Below are 16,603 nucleotides of genomic sequence, written 5' to 3' on the forward strand. Positions count from 1 at the left end.
TTTATTATGATGTTAACCTTATAAAATATTTGAAAGAACCGTCAGTCTTACATTCTAAGCAACGAGTAGATAGTTCACCAATAAGAATTATTGGTATGAAGTAGGCAATAAAAGCGCACAGTGGAAGGGATTTAAGTGAAAGATTGAATTCGACATTTAGAGCTAGCCTTTTTTTCCTTTATTTTAGCCGATTATACTAAGTGTTTTGCATTTTAAGGAAAAAGTGAATCTGGAATGCAAAGGAATTTATGCAACGTGTATCAAAATAACGAAAAATTATGTTAAAGAACGAGTTTAATCAAATTCGACGACTATTCCCCTCCTTGGAACAGTCTCCCCCCTCAAATAATCAGTCTGAGTTGACGTTAAAAACGTATAATAGTTGGCGGGAACTCTTGAAGAATAAAAGGATATCTTGTACTCTTGTTCTTCTCATTCAAAAGTTGTTCGTCGTGCACGGTGTATACAAAGTCAGTACGATTAATTAAGTAAAACGAAATGATAACTAAAATAGGTAATTTATCTAAACCAATTTGTTAGCTTGTTGGTATAAGTGACTGTGATTTCTTTGTGTTATGTTCAAATTATTATTTTAATACAGCAACAGACTATATTCATATAACACTGAATTTTAAGAGAATTTTACTATACTTTGGTAAGTTTTAAAGAAGTTAGCTTTGATCTGCACAATGAACTTAAATATTATCTAACTCTAATTTTCAATAAAAAGAAAATACAAACTAGAAAGTTTCCGGCAATTATACTTGACTTTTCACAGAACCTTCAGAGTAAGAGCAGTAAATTATAGTTTCCACTGAAATGCCAGACGACCGCTATTAAATGAAATAATCCTGACCTGTTTTTCTTTCGTTCGAATAAAAATAACTAAATATCGCTTACGTACATTCACATGTTTTCGAGATAATTACTGAAATTGTTATAAAAGTAATACATAATCCAAGGTTTTACATTCACAATAAGCCATTTTTTTATATTACAGGATGAAAATGAACATCTTGAATTACGAATTTATCGGATTACGGAGGCATATCATTAAGCAATCAAGTAACATTATTAGAACATTAGAAACTTTGGCAACCGAAGTGGAAGGACAAGATTGGTCTCAATGTCGTCCTTACTCTGCAATTCCTGGACCAAGACCCATTCCATTCTTTGGCAACACGTGGCGATTTATACCTTTCATAGGTATTTTTGATCGACTGTAATTTTATTATTTCCGTCACACAATTCGACGTAATAAATCTATTCTATACAGTGTTAAGAATTTATAATGACCTCTAAAATCCGTAACTTTTGAGGATTAGAAGAAAGAAAGTAAAGGGAGTCTCAAGAATATTTTATAGAAAGAATATTGCGCGATCATAGTATATTTAAATAAATTGTGCAATCACTTTTTTCAGAAATAACTGGGAAAGTAGTATTTAAAGATATTTTATGGATATTCAATTTGCAATTTTGTAGCCTGAATGCTGTGCGCTTACTTTCAAACACGTCGGATTGCCATACATTAGGGGCAGTGCAAAAATTCGATTGGCTAATTCGTTAAAAGACCATAATATCTTGGAAACTATTTGAATATTCTAAACGTTACACCTACGTACCAAAATTACAAGACTAATTTATTCCAGGTGACTACAAAATTCATGCAGTGGATCAAGTATCGAAAAAATTGCACAATGAGTATGGAGATATTGTGAAAATCGAGGGTTTACTAGGCAGACCGGATATGGTTTTCATTTACGACGCAAATGAAATCGAGCGTATCTTTAGGCAAGAAGAAAGAATGCCATACAGGCCTTCTATGCCTTCATTAAATTATTACAAGCATGTCCTTAGGAAAGAATTCTTCAATGAACACGCTGGCGTAATAGCCGTGTAAGTTTTGCATGAATATTGATGAAGGGGAGCAACTTTATAAGCGATTAAAGAAAGAAAAAACTAGAACTTATAAATTACGTTTCATGAGGGATATAGTTCTTTTTAATTCAATCGTAAAATTGTACATCATTTATTTACTATTTCAGACGATTCAGCTGAGAGAAAGGAAAAGGGAACACTAACATAAAATGAAATTGCACCTCGTTGCTGTCATCTCGCGAAAGTATAAGCTTTCATTGTAATTGCTACAGCATGTTCCTTTTGTAATCTAACGCATAATACTTAATGCCTGAAACGAGTGAAGCATGTGACATGTTTGCTTTCACACATGAGTCATCCACAGCTTCATAATGTTTGCAGGCTTCATTACACGTTATAATGGTCAAATATTTGAATTACAAACCTTCTAACGTTGTTGCTTAACCTTCCATTTAACAAACCACGTGTATCGCAAATATTTGCCATGCAGGTTGAAGATGTACTTCTGAATGCGTTAGAATTACACTACTTTTCCTTTACGCATGCTCTTTAACGTCTAACATTTTATCAACAATACCTTGATCAACAATCAATGATTTATTATTTGAAAAGAGCGCGTTAAGAAGTTAAGAGGCTCTTTTAAATTAATTGTATGCAATTCGATCTATACGTAGCATGAATAATAAAATGTATAACTCGGTTCCAGAAATTATTCTTGTCACAAGGAGCGGATGAGGAATAAATTTCGTGAAGAATTTTGCTTAAATAAGGGTGAAATATTTCCCTACGCGTGTCGCATCGTGTTACTGTTTAGAAAGTAAACCTTGCATAATCAGATATGGGTGCACCTTATGGCATCACTTCCTGCATGACAACTTGGCCTGCAATTGCAGTCGGATGACATACTTTCCTAATACCCGCATGACCAAAATGCTAATTATCGTCACAGTTTGATTTTGATACAATGATTTCAACTTCCGTTTGTGAGATGCTGGTTGATCAATAATTTATAACAGCGAAGAAGCTATCAGATATTTCATATTTTATCTTTTACATCACAATTTTCCATTTAATGTAACTTGAGAAATGTACTCGTGAATGTCAAGATCAGAATCGTTAAAGATACCTGTTCGCAGCGCATTAAGTTTACTAATGCACTGTTACTGTATCTGGTTATTAATGATTGCCAAGAAGAAACGGCAGTCTCCTAATAAGAAATGAATCAAAACCAGTGTGACCACTTTCCCATTCATTATTCTGGAGGTGGGCAAAGTAATAAGATATTTGTATTTATAGCAAGTGTTTCCATTATTTTGTAGATTAAAGAAAAATTGAGATACTAAATCAAAGAAATGATTACAGACATGGTGAAAGTTGGTACAATTTCCGGAGTAAAGTACAAAAAGTAATGCTGCAACCACAAACTGCAAGAATGTATGTTAACTCTATCGAGGAGGCGAGTACTGCGTTCCTTAAAAGGTATGGTGAAATGATCCTCTTTCAAACGTCGCTCGTGTATCTTACCTTTCACCCGTTTACACTGTCCTTATTTTTTCCGATACCATTTGTGTAACGTTACTAAGGCGTTTATGTTGGCTTCTAGAATTAGAAAAATACGAGACAAGAACGACGAGGTGCCTGATGATTTTCTCAACGAGATCCATAAATGGTCCCTCGAGTGTAAGTGAAGAAACGTAACACTCCCTAATATAATACCTGTTTTCTTCCGTAACATAAAATAGACCCTTCTTATATATTTTTGTACATTAAATATACAGTTTTCAAATTTGTATTCAACTAAAATTATAAAACAGAAAAAAAGGTTCCAAGCAGCGATCGCGTTATTTAGATTTTATGTCGAACAGACCCAGGTACTTTTGGACAATGTTTTTTCAATGACCCCTTGGATTCAAACGGTTAAGACGATGACGGAGCAAATATCTTCAATTGAGTACCTACTATTTATTCTATTCACTAATTCTTCACTCTCGTTGGTAAGCGAAAGCCGTCCTAAATTCGGATCTCTGAAAGGTATTCGATTTCTTTCTAAATTGCTGTTCCACGAACGATGGAAATAACGGTACCGCAAGTAGTTGGATTGTAATGTGCCCCAAAGTGCTTTGACACAGATGTGCAATACCCTTCACATTATTATTTATTAACTTGGGAGTAAATATTGCTAAATTAAATAAATCATTTGAATGATTAAGCAAGACCTTCAACGATTAAAAAAAATTTCTATTAATTCACACATTTCATACGAGTGCAGTAGATAGGATTTTATGATAAGAAAATCTGTACCATTTTTTTCACAGCCATAGCAAGTGTAGCCTTGGACGTTCGCCTGGGCTGCTTGGATGACAACGCTAATATCGAAACGCAGCAATTAATAGATTCTGTTACTACATTTTTTAAGAATGTAGGAGTATTGGAACTGAAGATACCTTTCTGGAAATTATTCAGTACACCCACGTGGTTAAAATATGTGAACGATTTGGATACTATTGTTAGGTGAAATAAAATTCTTGATAAAAATAGGATCCAATATGTAACTATAATCAGTTTCTTTTGTTAAAATGATTACAATTTTTTAGAATAACGTCAAAGTACACGGCGGCCGCTCTTTCGAGAATACAAGAAGGAAAAAATTCTGGCAAAGAAGCATCTCTGTTGGAAAAAGTTTTAGCTTCAGAAAATAATACCAAATTAGCCACTGTACTTTCTCTTGATTTATTTCTAGTTGGGATTGATACTGTAAGTGCTTCGAATAGGAAGTATATTACAATATTAAATTCTATGAATAAATAATGTTCATTTCATTTATAGACATCTAGTGCGGTAGCATCAACTCTGTATCAATTAGCTTTACATCCGGAAAAGCAAGATCTTGCCTACAAAGAAGTATGTAACATTTTTCCAAGTAAAGATACACTGATCGAAGGAAAGCACTTGGAACAACTGAAGTACTTGAAGGCCTGCATCAAAGAAACTCTGAGGTTCAAGCGAAAATCTCTAATCCCTTAAATTCTCTTAATCTTAAAAGCAGTAAATTCTTCAAACTATAATGTTTAGATGTACAGTTAACATAACTTCGTTTTAGAATAATGCATATGCACTTTTTATTAGAATGTATCCAGTTGTTATCGGTAATGGCCGATGCATGACCAAAGATACAATAATCAGAGGATATCGTGTACCTAAAGGAGTAAGAACATTCTTTATTTTTCTTATAATTTTACGAATATTGTTGTAGCAGTATGTGATTGTAATATTTGTACCTTTAGGTGCAAGTGGTCTTCCAACATTACGTAATAAGCAATCTTGATAAGTATTTTCCACGAAGCAAAGAATACTTGCCAGAAAGATGGTTGCAAAGCGATGGGGTACGTCATAGTTTCGCGTCTCTTCCTTTTGGGTATGGAAGAAGAATGTGTCTCGGTCGACGTTTCGCTGAACTCGAAATGCTCGTCGTTATTAGCAAGGTAAATAATTCACGGATACAGGATGTGGTACCTTTCACTACATAATTAATTTTAATTATGTAGATTTAATGACAATGTAATAGAAGAAATGTCAGCTTTAAATTTAAATAACCGGAAAGCGGTATTATACAATTTCTGTAATCTTGACACTTTTCGAGAAACGCGTAAAATTGATAATAACACTCTGTAGAGTTTTATTGCGACAGCCCAATCTTAACTACGGTCCCCGTTAGTTTGTCAGCGGTTACAGTAAATGCCCACGAACAATAAACCTCGTGCACACCTGGCTAGTCTTTCACTGTTTATTACAAGGAACAGTGTACCTCTTTAAGGTGTCATTAATCTGTCACCTTGATGTCGTAGGATCCTCACAGCTACCTGAGTAATACAGTTACCTGAGAACTCCAGTGCGCACTCCTAACTCTTACTTAATTCTTTTTATCAACTCTTCCTTCTGAATATTATTTGTATATCAAAAATATTGAATTATAAAAGTTTTACTTTCACGCGGAATTAAAAGTAAACGCAGGAAGAAATTGCAGTTACTTTCACTAGCAATTGCTTTTTACTTGGAAATAATAGAAAGGCGGTAATAAAAGCGTACCATTTCAAAAGAAATGTCGCGTCGCGTCGTTTAAACACGGTTCTATAATTCCTCGAATTTTATTACACTCGTAATAAAATTCGTTGACAATTGGGACCTTGGTGATTTGAAGGATTCTAGGTACGGATTGTCTTCAACTACCTGAAATTTTATTGCGAGAAGAACAGAATATTCTAGAATTCTTCAATTTCTCTAACATGTATCAAAAGAGCGACAATTAATTCTTTGCAATAATTGTTATTTGTTTCAGATTTTGCAATACTATAAGATAGAATATCATCACGAAAAACTGGAATATTACATCAATCCTATGTACACGCCAAAAGGACCTCTAAACTTGAAATTCATCGACAGATAATAAATATCTGCTACGATTGTATATAAAAAATAAAGGGGTAAACTCGCAGTCAGTATCAATACAAGGTTCTTGAAATATTTTCGACTATCAGAAAACTTCTTATTTATTTGGTGTTATCTTGGCAGTAATTTGAATTTCAGCTCCCCATCAGGAGCGTACATAAATGTAACTTTGTAATTTAGCGGCTCATGGTGGTACTCCAATTTATAAGATCGTATTAGCTGAAAAATAACAACATAGAAAACGTGAAATTTTATTCATTTTATTATGTATTAAAAATGGCATTCGTTGGATACCTTAGCAAGCAAGACTTGCATTTCTAAATCGGCGAATCTTCTACCTAAACACATACGCGCACCATGACCGTAAGGTAACGATGCAAAAGGATGTAGCTTCTCGTTGGAAGATTGCTTAAACCATCTCTCTGGTTTAAATGTTTTTGCATCTGTTACATATTCTTCCATGTTTCCCGTTATCACTGTAGGAAACACTACTTGTACCTTTAATAAGTAAATTGTATGCATGTATAACTATTATTGTAAGCATGCACTCTAGTAAATCTTAAAGAGATAAAATAAGTAGTTTATAATGCACTGTTACAAAATAGTTACTTACTCCCTTTGGTACTCTATAGCCAGAAATTGTGGTGTCATTTTGTAATGTTCTTCCATTCCCAATTACTGTAGAATACACCCTGAAACAAATGAAGATTATATTAGCAACAAGTTAAGATTATGTATAACTTTAACTAAGTGCTTATATAAATATATTAATTAATATACCTGAAAACTTCCCTGATAAAAGCTTTTGTGTATACTGCTCTATCCAGATGGCTGTTAGTAAGGGGAACAGATGGATCAGGAAGAATATCTACTAATTCTTGATGAACTTTCTCCTGTTCTTCAGGTCTGGTTGCCAATTGATATAATATTGAACAAACAGCCATTGAAATCTATTAACATAATGTTGTAAGGTAACCTGCTATCCTTTACTAATAACTAATTGAAGAAAAATATTTGTTTTCATATACCGTATCTATTCCAACCAAAATCAAATCTAATGCAAGTATATAAGCCATTTTAGGGTCAGTTTCTTTGGCTAAGATTCTTTCTATTAAAGACAGATCAGCTTCATTCACTGATTTCTTCGTTTTCAGCCTCTCCACTGCTGCATCAATGTATTTCATGCACACCCTGAAGAACACAATATTGTTAATCATTATCACCACATTACCATCATATTGATAACAATGATAGAAAGTGTCTGGAAGCTCGACTCACTCAACAAAATAATTCATATTGCGTACGTATCTCGACCAAAGTGGAGTTGGCACGTATCTCCAGTAAGGAGCTTTTAATTCAAGCACAGCTACATTTCTTAAAGCAAATTTTGCCCCATCTATGATCTTCTGAGGTTCTGAATCTGGAGTCAAGTTTCCTCCTAAGCATCCTAATCTCACATCAAGTGCTACCCTACCTATACCTGTACAAGAATTCATTAAGAAAAATGAATTACAGGTAATGTTGTTCAAAATATTTTTGAGCAAAAGAGAAATGGAAGAGAAGAAAAGAGGATTTCAGAAATTTAAAATTACATTATAATTTATACTTACATTCTAAAGCCCACTTGTGTATTTCATTATCAAAATCTGCTGGTAATTCTCCATCTTCTCCTTTGATTTCTTCCATTCTGAAAAAATAATGAACAATTATATTGTGTTCCACTCTACTGAATTGTTTGATGACTAAAAATATAGATGGCTCTAAGTTCAAAGCTCCAAGTTATTTTCATTGAATTCAGATATGTCTAAAGTTCAACATGCCACGCGATGGCTAAAATACTTCAATATCCAAGGACAGTTGTAATTACCTTTTTATAAAGTCGGACGTGACCACTTCAATGGGCGTTATATACTTTCTTACCGTTTGTGGCTGAAGAACTGGTTTTTGGATCCGTGTACGAAATTCTCGCCACGGTTCACCGTGTCTGAACAAATGCAAATATTTTATTATCTCATCCTAATCGCGAATATAAAATTGGATATAAAGGTCAAGAATATTAATGACTGACGACAGCCTTCCAATTTAACCGGACTAACTGAATGGATTTATGGAAGAAGGATCCGGCGGAACTGATAATTCGCATATATACATTTAATATTAACACATCCCATATTAACATATTAAATGTTAATATATTCAAGATCGACGACGCACCGCATGCGTCGGATGCTATTTATTCTATGGCGCGCTATAAACGTTTTGTAAGAAAATTAATATTGTTAATCATTACTCAACGTTTACATTATCATAACTTATTTCTAATTCTTTTTTTAGATAATAATATACGTACACTCCAACGACGCCAGGCAAATCTCCAAAGAAATCCTTTCTTACGACGCTTTTATAATGAACCAAACACGGCATCGACGGTCTGAAAGGTGTCGGTCCTTCCTGTCTGTAGATTTTCTCTATCTCGTCAGCATCATAGACAAACAACAAATCTGGTCTACCAATCAAACCAGTCAAACGGACTATTTTCCCATACTCGTCATGAAATATCTGCGATACTTTAGCCATGTCGGAGATTTGGTACTGGCCGATAACTGGAAACAAACGCCACGTATTTCCAAGAATCGGAATTGGTCTCGGTCCTGGGATCTCTTCGTAGGGCCTCGCTTGGATCGCGGCATCGTGATCAACCGTGCAATCTCTGGTCGCGGAGGTCACTGTACCTGCAGGTAACACACAATAGAAAACGTACGTAGGATGCATTCGGAATTGACAATGAAGGTAAATGGGTAACTCACGCACCAAGGTGGATCCGTCGCGCGGAGGTCGAATAGTGTAAAAATATTTGCGACTTTCGATTGTAGAATATTATTTAAAACGATACTTTTTTTTTTTGCAGGATTGACAATTTAGGAAATATTGAAATGGAAATGATAATTTCTTTTAAGTTTCTTATTACCTGAACACAAAGATCGACGAAGAATATCCTGACTTTGCGAAAGTCGACGTATCATGTTGAATTGTAGGTGGCAATTCATTCTACGGAGAGTATAATAAATTATTAAAGTATAAATAAGAAAGATCATAATTAAAAATTGTAAGTATCTTAGATTTATGTAAACTAAAAATTTATTAATCCCCAGTTCGCGTGGAACGTTTCCGGCCAGGTCTAATTTACCCACGGTTCTCTATAATTAACGATGTCCTTACCTGGGATTCATTGAAAATTTTCCGGTCCGTTTCCCTGGGCTTTTCCTTTCGGTTTCCCGTTATCGAGAAACGTGGTCACCGCAGGTAATACTTCCAAATCGACTCTGCATTCTATCACAATTCTAACGTTTCTAAGCAATCACCAGCTATCTTCTTTATTGCCCGCAATCGCGTGGAGTCTTGGGAATGGAACAATGAAGAAAGAAACAGCCCGGATGCACTGTTTCAAAGAGACTCTTGGTAAATCGAGACTGCACGAAGTAATCGAGGTGAAATCCCCACTTCGAAATCTCCCTCCATGGGTCACCTTCAGTGTATGAAAGTACTTTGGCTGAAAGAAAATCTATCATGATGTTCGAGATATACTTTCACGTTTAATTCGAAGAAAGTTTCTTATATGTCGACACGGTATGAAATTCGTCGAAGATTGAATGGTATTTTTGTATGCGGTAACCGATGGAAAGTCTAAAAGGCAAAATAGAGTATTCGTTAGTTTCAAGAATTGTTTTTAAGAAACTTAATGCTATGATTTTTACAAAATTATTATTTCTAGGATTCCCTATAATTGTGGAGATATTTTTGCAACTTGACTTAAAATGATTGTAAATATTTTAAAAAATTACCATGTTTGTTAGGACAAACGTTATACCACAATCTATTGAAGAGAACATGAGTATCTGGTATTCAAATGCAAGAAGAAAACTATTGACATAGTTGATAGGTATACATGCATTCTTTTACTATGGAAGTGAATCAATTAATAATTAATTGAATTCATTAAAAACATTGTGACTACTATGTAGGTGAAAATGAATTAACTTCTCATGTAATTATTTAACAGCATAGAAATGTCCTTGCGCTTTTATTGAATTAGGTAATTGGGTGATACGCTCAGTAACTTTATTCATATAATTATCTATTATTTATGAAGTGTGAATTTTGAAACCGGTTTTGCTTCTTATCACCTATCCGTGACCTATTTTAAACAAAACATTGCATAACTATAGGAGTATTTGTGTACATATGGAAATACATACAGACATTCTTGACATCTACGCCGGAAACTATTAATAGGTTTCTTTCAGACACACCAATATTAATTGTAAATCAAGCAGAAGGTTTTTTCCTCGTACTAGAAAGTGCAAAATAAATCCTTGGATATTAATGAGAATAGGACAGGTAGACGTTTCTGGAAATTTACTGTACTCTTCAGAGAGGGTCATTTTAATCTAGACGGAAAATTCAGCGACCCTGATTATCCCTGTGGCCCCGTGAGGTTCATACTTAGAATTTTCACGGTAACTGTTATTTATGCAGCTTACAAATACAATTTAAATATTATAAAATTTCCATTTTATTTTTTGTAACGCATTCAGGATTCTTAAAATATAATATTCAAAAATATCTATTTCAGATATTCCATGATACGTTTACTATTCAAAGTCGCTGAAAACCATGAACAATTGCAATACCGTCAGTAAACCTCAATAAATCCAGGTAAGGTACCCGGCGAATCCTTCAGCAACTGAACCGTACCGAGCCTTCCTTCTAAGAAGCAATAAAATAATATACCTCACGTACCACCAGGATTCTCCCTGTTTGTCTCCTACTTGGTGTCAAAGAGTAGGGGTAGTTACCCCACGCCAAAACTATATTAAGATGTCCTGAAGGGTTGCCGAGGCATTTGTAGTACTTGTTCCGAACGATTATCCACGTAAGCGAGATACGCGAGTGACAATTTACTTTACAAACAGCATGAGTGTAACACGCCAAGGACTTTGTTTGTAAACACGTGTCTTATCGAAAGTGTCCGTTTATACATCTGCGTATAGAATCAAGCGAGTGAAATTAATTTGTTTTATTAATTATACGAATCAAAATGGTTGTGCCGACGATTTGGATTAGAAACAATATGCTGTTCTCCGGCGAACAATATGTAAGTTATTTTTATTCTTCTTCTTTTCATTCTGAAAGATTTTCAATTTATTTTGGAATATTCTTCTTACTTTACTTACTTTTTTTTTACTCCAATGTCACGTTCACCAGATTCTCATTGTTATTGTCAAATTCGTGTTCTGATACGGTTTCTCTTCGAAAGTGTAATAGCGGAGATTCTATAATATTAATTTTAATCGTTATTCAGCAGGAAAGACAACTTACCGATGCAGAATTGAAGGTTCAACGATCTCTTGAGAAACTCTCTGTTCCGGATTGGTACTTGAATAAACGTTCGACTTCGCCGAAAATAGTAAACGTCGATCCGATTGAACTTCGTCCGCCATCCTGGAAATGTCCTCTGCCTAAGAATTCTTCGATTAATTCTACATCTTCCGATTTATCAGGTAAATATTGTTAAATATTAACTACGGTATATTTGTTCATAAAACTTGAACGTTTCAAATAACATTTAATCTTTAATTTTAGATACACCAACAAAAGCTTCCAAGAATAACAACGAAAAATCGACGAGCAATAATTCATCTGATCAACCGAAGCCTCCAGAATCCAAACAACGAAAATCATCGTCAAAATCTCCACATACGAAAGAAGAAATATTCGACACATGGGTTCCAGAAGTGAATCTACCAGTGGACATCAGTAAGACGTTTCCAAAAGTGTCACCGTCGAGGAAGATTCATAATATTAACATTGTTTTTCCACCGGGGCCGAAGGTGGACATTTTCGACAATCAGGATTGCAAAACAATTTCAAATAATTACTCCAATTGCAATACTATCCGCGTACAGGAGCAATCAGCTGATTTCAGTAGGAAGAACGAAGAGTCGCCTTGTAGAAAGAAAAATAATGTTCAAGAGGTCGTGGAAACGCCTGTGAAAACTCCGACCACCAGAGGAAGCTACAGATTTCGTACCACGTCTACTCCAAAATTCACTCCAGCAAACTTGTTCTCATCCACCGTCATCGAGGACAGTCCAAAACCGAAGAAGAACCTTTCTAAGAATATCCTAGAAAAATCCTCCATCTTTGAGAAGAGTTTCGGGAGCAACGATCATTCAGATTTCTCCATTGATCATTGTCGAAAACCGAAGAAGCTGTCTCAGGATCTCCTGGAAAAGACATTTGTTTTTGATCGATCGTTTCAGAGCATCGAAGATTTATCGACGAACATCAGTAGAGACAGCTGTATATTCGAGAAGAACATACGTTCCATCGAACCCATCTTCTTCGAGAAGGACGACGGGGCTCTGTCTACGTTAAAGTCTTCCTCCATGGTCCGTGACATGGTGAGAAAGCTAGAGGTGTCCAAAAACTCCTCCCAGACTCCCCAGAAGACGTCAACGTTCACCTGGAACAAACAAGCACCTATTCAAATTAGAAAATCTACCTTTCAACTAAAAACCCCAAGTATGTTCCAGGAGAAGAGATTCAATCTTGCTTCCAGAAATCCTCGAGAAGAGAAACCGTGTCTCGAGACTCAGTCACCTTGCACCAGGTTCCTGAACTCCAACAGAAAGTCTACAGAATTGGAGAACGTGGTGAGGAGCAAACATTTGACCAGAGAGAAGGGTGTCGTGCAAGGACTCATCGGCGTTCTAGCCGAGAAGGTGAATCAATCGACTTTACCTCGCCAGAAGCAGGTAGCAGAGGTGAACAGGAACTTTGTGAAAAAGGTGGTAAGCGCATTGGAAAACGCAGATAGATCAAAGAACGAACAGGTGCCTAAGACCAGAATGATCTCTGCGAACGAGGACACAGGAAGTGGCAGCGACTCTGAATTTAAATCCTACACAACATCAGTTTCTCTTAAGGATACAGACAGTAGTGATTCGGATCAGAGGACACCCAGTCCGAAAAGCGACGAGGACAACAGATTTGATTATAGTTACATGACGACAACTAGCATTCATCAGGACGATGATTCTGTCTACTGGATACCCGTGTCTAGGTGCAAACTTCCAAGAACCAGCTCTCTAATCAGCATAATGTCCAGGTTGTCCGGGAATGGACACTCTCCCTGCGTCAGTCCCATAAGAAGCGAGCACGAGGAACAGCAGACATGGGGTGTCACCTACAGGAGGACCAGCAGTTTGTCCAAGAAGCTGTTCAGGATTGATGAGACTGTTGTGATTGATTCTGGATACTCTGACAAGTCGGACAGATCTGGAATCAGCTCGAGATACGAGGATAGTAATTGGTCAGAGGACAATCAATATGATTCTGGGTCGGAATGCAAGTACACGAAGGTGAAGAGGTCCAGAAGGAAGTCTATAGTTAACAACTTCCACTTTTAATTAATATATAGAGATTTGTTATTTGATAGAATTGAGCGAGGAGTGAGAAAAATGTAGGATGTTTATGGTACTTGATTTAATAGCGAAGGATTTTGTAAATTATTTTGTGGGGTAGAAATATTTCAGAGATAGTGGATATTTGTATAGATCCTTGCTTCGATGCTCGAATGGATAGTTAACTGAAAATTAGTATGATTTACTTTCTAGTATTTCTGAATATCCTAAAATTTCAAGCTCGAAGCAAGTCGAATAATATTCAATATTTTTCGAATATTTCCAATTGGTTAATAAACAATTAATTTCGAAATTCGTCGCTTCTTTAAATTTATATTGATACAAATTGTAATTATTAATTAGAGTATAAATGTAATCTTGATTATTTTATTTTGTAAAATTCACATTGTATGCGAGCGTGTGTGATTGTGTGAAGAAATAGCGTTAATTAACGAACAATTTATCCGTGTTCGGCAAAACATGGTATTGTTCATCAGGTGTAAAATCGGTTCAAGTTTTAGATGGAAAAAGTCTATAACTCTGGTGATTCGAGGAAATGCCTAGAATTTGGAAACATAGTATCTAGCTGCTATTTAGAAATAAATAGTTTCAAGCGAAGAAGCTAATATTCCGTAATGAAAATATTGTTGCGTTTAAATTAATTTGTTGATCCTCATTGCAATTTCCATGTATTAGAAACTCTATTAAAGTTTGAATAAAATGAAGAATTTGAAATTGTAAAAGATGATTGTATAAAATAAATTTTAATGTTGACTTATTTGCTTTGCAGTAGATAAATGAATACAAATGGAGAGAAAATTTTGTACTGTTTAGTTGTAAAATGATATCTTAGCAGGATCAACTTCCTGCAATTAAATCTTTATATACAAAAATATTTTTATTTGCAATTCTAAATGAATGTAACTTGTTTCTTCTTTAAACGATTGTAATGATATTGTTCAATAAATAAGATATGACACTGAGAACGGTTTTTTTTTCTTTTTTGCAAGATTATTATAGGATATAACGGAAAATTGTCAGAGATATTTTTGTATCAATCGTAGAATCGCGTGCTATTTAACGGATGCGTGACAAATTCGTGTGTCGAATTATTAATTGACGATTGAAATTCCAGGCGATCAACTATTATCGATGTAACTCGCGTATGATGACACACGAGACTCCTGTGAATAAATAATCCAAAAATATTCACTTTTCTTCTTTGTTTAGATCAGTTTAACAAAATAGAAAGAAATTTCAATACCGATACTCGAATCGCAATGAATTAATCCATTTCAAACGAAGTATACATTCGAGATCGACCTCTGCTTATATTTATCATTTCATAGGATGACAATTGCCAAATTAGTAATCTCATCATTACAGTTTCAAACGTCAACGTAAACGCGTCAATTAGAAAGTGAAGAATTGACATATATAGAAAATTTCTAGTGAGAGTTCGAAAATAAAAATCAATTATAAATATGGCACTCAGATTAACAAACAGTCGTTCAAAATCCGCATCAGATATTCTAGAGGAAACTACGAGAAATAAAAAGAAATTTGAACAACATTACTTCACTGAAAATCGTTACAGAACATTCACGTTAAAAGGCTTCGAAGAAGAGAAGACAAGTTTCGTTGAAAAGGAACAATCTACACCGAAATCTACACAAAACTTTGTGAAAAAATTAATAGCTTCTTTGGAGAAGAAAAACGAAGCCTGTAAAGCAGATGATGAGTTCTTCGCTAAATATTATACAAGAAACGATTGTCCCAATAAAACAGATAATTGTCGAAAAGAAAATTTAACAATTGAAAATAAGATTCCTGTTCCGGGAAAAAGTGTAACAGGTAACAATAATTGCGTAAACAAAACACCATTGAGAAATTTAAACAGAAACGAGTGTAAAATAAATGATCAAAAATTGTATTGTAATCGGTATCACACTTTTCAATCGGTATACGAGTCCAATGTACGAAAAAATGAAGAAAAGAAGTATGGTTTTTCTTCATTCGATCGAAATCGGTATCGAGTTGAACGAAAACAAATGGAGATTGTTAAGAAAGAAGAAGAAAATACAGAAAGAAGGACAAAGTTCGTTCGAAGTAAATCTTTCAAAGATTTTTTTGGATCTATGTTGAAATGGCGAAGATCTAGAAATAAGAAACCTCAACATTTTATGTCTTGCGATCATTTAATCGAACAATCGAAGAATTTGAATTCCAGAAATGGACAAATATTATCCAGAAGTTCTTCTTCTTTACAAGCTACGGTACTTCAAGATTGTGATGATAAAAATATTATACGGGTAAATAAATATTTCTTTTTATTCATAATAATAAACTGTATTGTTGTTGATTTTACTAATTAAATGAAATATGTAGAATAAGGAGCGAAGAGCGACTATTCGTCCAATTTATGGTGGGAGAAGAAATGAACAACTATTGGAAATATTGTCAAAGAAAAAAGAAGATCTTGAAAATACAGAACACCTTCTGAAGCCTTCTGCGATCAAAGATATAGCAAAGTGTTTCAATCAACTGCCGAATAAATCATTGATCAACAACCAGCTTAATGAAAGAAGAAAACTACATGTTAAAAAACATTGATAACATAGTTAATAGAACTCTATTTGTTTATAGACTATCTTAAAATTTTATTTTATCGTTCAACTTTGACTTTAATAAAATTAAAATTACAAAGAATAAATGTAAGACATTCATTTCTGTCCTCAACCCATTTCCTGGTTCGATTGTCAACGCTAAATATCCGATCACGCGATATCGCGTGGTAATTCGTCGAAGTTCAA

General features: G+C 34.7%; 4 protein-coding genes across 8 annotated transcripts; 3 read left to right on the forward strand and 1 right to left on the reverse strand.

Annotated features, from left to right (window-relative positions):
* Positions 1–332: 332 nt before the first annotated feature.
* LOC117611925 (putative cytochrome P450 301a1, mitochondrial) lies at positions 333–6,348 on the forward strand. 2 transcript variants are annotated; one of them, XM_034340422.2, is made up of 12 exons: positions 334–514; positions 602–655; positions 1,001–1,206; positions 1,650–1,896; positions 3,241–3,357; positions 3,482–3,558; positions 4,194–4,389; positions 4,473–4,632; positions 4,705–4,874; positions 5,005–5,083; positions 5,163–5,360; positions 6,215–6,348. In XM_034340422.2, the coding sequence occupies exons 3-12, from the start codon at positions 1,002–1,004 to the stop codon at positions 6,320–6,322; spliced, it is 1,557 nt and encodes a 518-aa protein (XP_034196313.1). In that variant the 5' UTR covers positions 334–514; positions 602–655; position 1,001; the 3' UTR covers positions 6,323–6,348. The 2 variants fall into 2 exon arrangements, with proteins under 2 accessions (XP_034196314.1, XP_034196313.1); XM_034340423.2 differs by lacking the exon at positions 602–655 and having other exon boundaries at positions 333–514.
* Positions 6,349–6,403: 55 nt separating this feature from the next.
* On the reverse strand, positions 6,404–9,683 carry Cyp301a1 (Probable cytochrome P450 301a1, mitochondrial). 2 transcript variants are annotated; one of them, XM_034340420.2, is made up of 11 exons: positions 9,544–9,683; positions 9,293–9,372; positions 8,675–9,056; positions 8,192–8,308; positions 7,935–8,011; positions 7,603–7,804; positions 7,353–7,515; positions 7,105–7,274; positions 6,938–7,016; positions 6,619–6,822; positions 6,404–6,543 (listed from the first exon to the last, which is right to left on the reverse strand). In XM_034340420.2, the coding sequence occupies exons 1-11, from the start codon at positions 9,552–9,554 to the stop codon at positions 6,436–6,438; spliced, it is 1,593 nt and encodes a 530-aa protein (XP_034196311.2). In that variant the 5' UTR covers positions 9,555–9,683; the 3' UTR covers positions 6,404–6,435. The 2 variants fall into 2 exon arrangements, with proteins under 2 accessions (XP_034196311.2, XP_034196312.2); XM_034340421.2 differs by lacking the exon at positions 6,404–6,543 and having other exon boundaries at positions 6,695–6,800.
* A 441-nt stretch (positions 9,684–10,124) lies between these two features.
* Positions 10,125–14,765, forward strand: LOC117611922 (uncharacterized). Of its 3 annotated transcripts, none has more exons than XM_034340418.2 (6): positions 10,125–10,264; positions 10,629–10,841; positions 10,958–11,040; positions 11,131–11,479; positions 11,687–11,885; positions 11,968–14,765. In XM_034340418.2, the coding sequence occupies exons 4-6, from the start codon at positions 11,423–11,425 to the stop codon at positions 13,794–13,796; spliced, it is 2,085 nt and encodes a 694-aa protein (XP_034196309.2). In that variant the 5' UTR covers positions 10,125–10,264; positions 10,629–10,841; positions 10,958–11,040; positions 11,131–11,422; the 3' UTR covers positions 13,797–14,765. The 3 variants fall into 3 exon arrangements, with proteins under 3 accessions (XP_034196309.2, XP_034196310.2, XP_076546614.1); XM_034340419.2 differs by having other exon boundaries at positions 11,690–11,885; XM_076690499.1 differs by lacking the exon at positions 10,125–10,264 and having other exon boundaries at positions 10,298–10,841.
* Positions 14,766–15,024: 259 nt separating this feature from the next.
* LOC117611926 (uncharacterized) lies at positions 15,025–16,415 on the forward strand. The gene is made up of 2 exons (XM_034340427.2): positions 15,025–16,102; positions 16,179–16,415. The coding sequence occupies exons 1-2, from the start codon at positions 15,275–15,277 to the stop codon at positions 16,401–16,403; spliced, it is 1,053 nt and encodes a 350-aa protein (XP_034196318.2). The 5' UTR covers positions 15,025–15,274; the 3' UTR covers positions 16,404–16,415.
* Positions 16,416–16,603: the final 188 nt, after the last annotated feature.

This window comes from Osmia lignaria, chromosome 10 (assembly GCF_051020975.1).
Source record: "Osmia lignaria lignaria isolate PbOS001 chromosome 10, iyOsmLign1, whole genome shotgun sequence".
NCBI lineage: Eukaryota > Metazoa > Arthropoda > Insecta > Hymenoptera > Megachilidae > Osmia > Osmia lignaria.

Bases quoted from the DNA above. Each gene is read 5' to 3' on its own strand.
- LOC117611922 (XM_034340418.2), top strand. From the start codon at position 11,423: ATGGTTGTGCCGACGATTTGGATTAGAAACAATATGCTGTTCTCCGGC. The intron at 11,480-11,686 runs GTAAGTTATTTT...ATCGTTATTCAG, and splicing joins TGTTCTCCGGCGAACAATAT to CAGGAAAGACAACTTACCGA. The intron at 11,886-11,967 runs GTAAATATTGTT...CTTTAATTTTAG, and splicing joins TACATCTTCCGATTTATCAG to ATACACCAACAAAAGCTTCC.
- Cyp301a1 (XM_034340420.2), bottom strand. The intron at 6,823-6,937 runs GTAAGTAACTAT...TACTTATTAAAG, and splicing joins GCTATAGAGTACCAAAGGGA to GTACAAGTAGTGTTTCCTAC. The intron at 6,544-6,618 runs GTATCCAACGAA...GTTATTTTTCAG, and splicing joins TGCAAGTCTTGCTTGCTAAG to CTAATACGATCTTATAAATT.
- LOC117611925 (XM_034340423.2), top strand. From the start codon at position 1,002: ATGAAAATGAACATCTTGAATTACGAATTTATCGGATTACGGAGGCAT. The intron at 3,559-4,193 runs GTAAGTGAAGAA...TTTTTTTCACAG, and splicing joins CCATAAATGGTCCCTCGAGT to CCATAGCAAGTGTAGCCTTG. The intron at 5,084-5,162 runs GTAAGAACATTC...TTGTACCTTTAG, and splicing joins GATATCGTGTACCTAAAGGA to GTGCAAGTGGTCTTCCAACA.
- LOC117611926 (XM_034340427.2), top strand. From the start codon at position 15,275: ATGGCACTCAGATTAACAAACAGTCGTTCAAAATCCGCATCAGATATT. The intron at 16,103-16,178 runs GTAAATAAATAT...TGAAATATGTAG, and splicing joins ATGATAAAAATATTATACGG to AATAAGGAGCGAAGAGCGAC.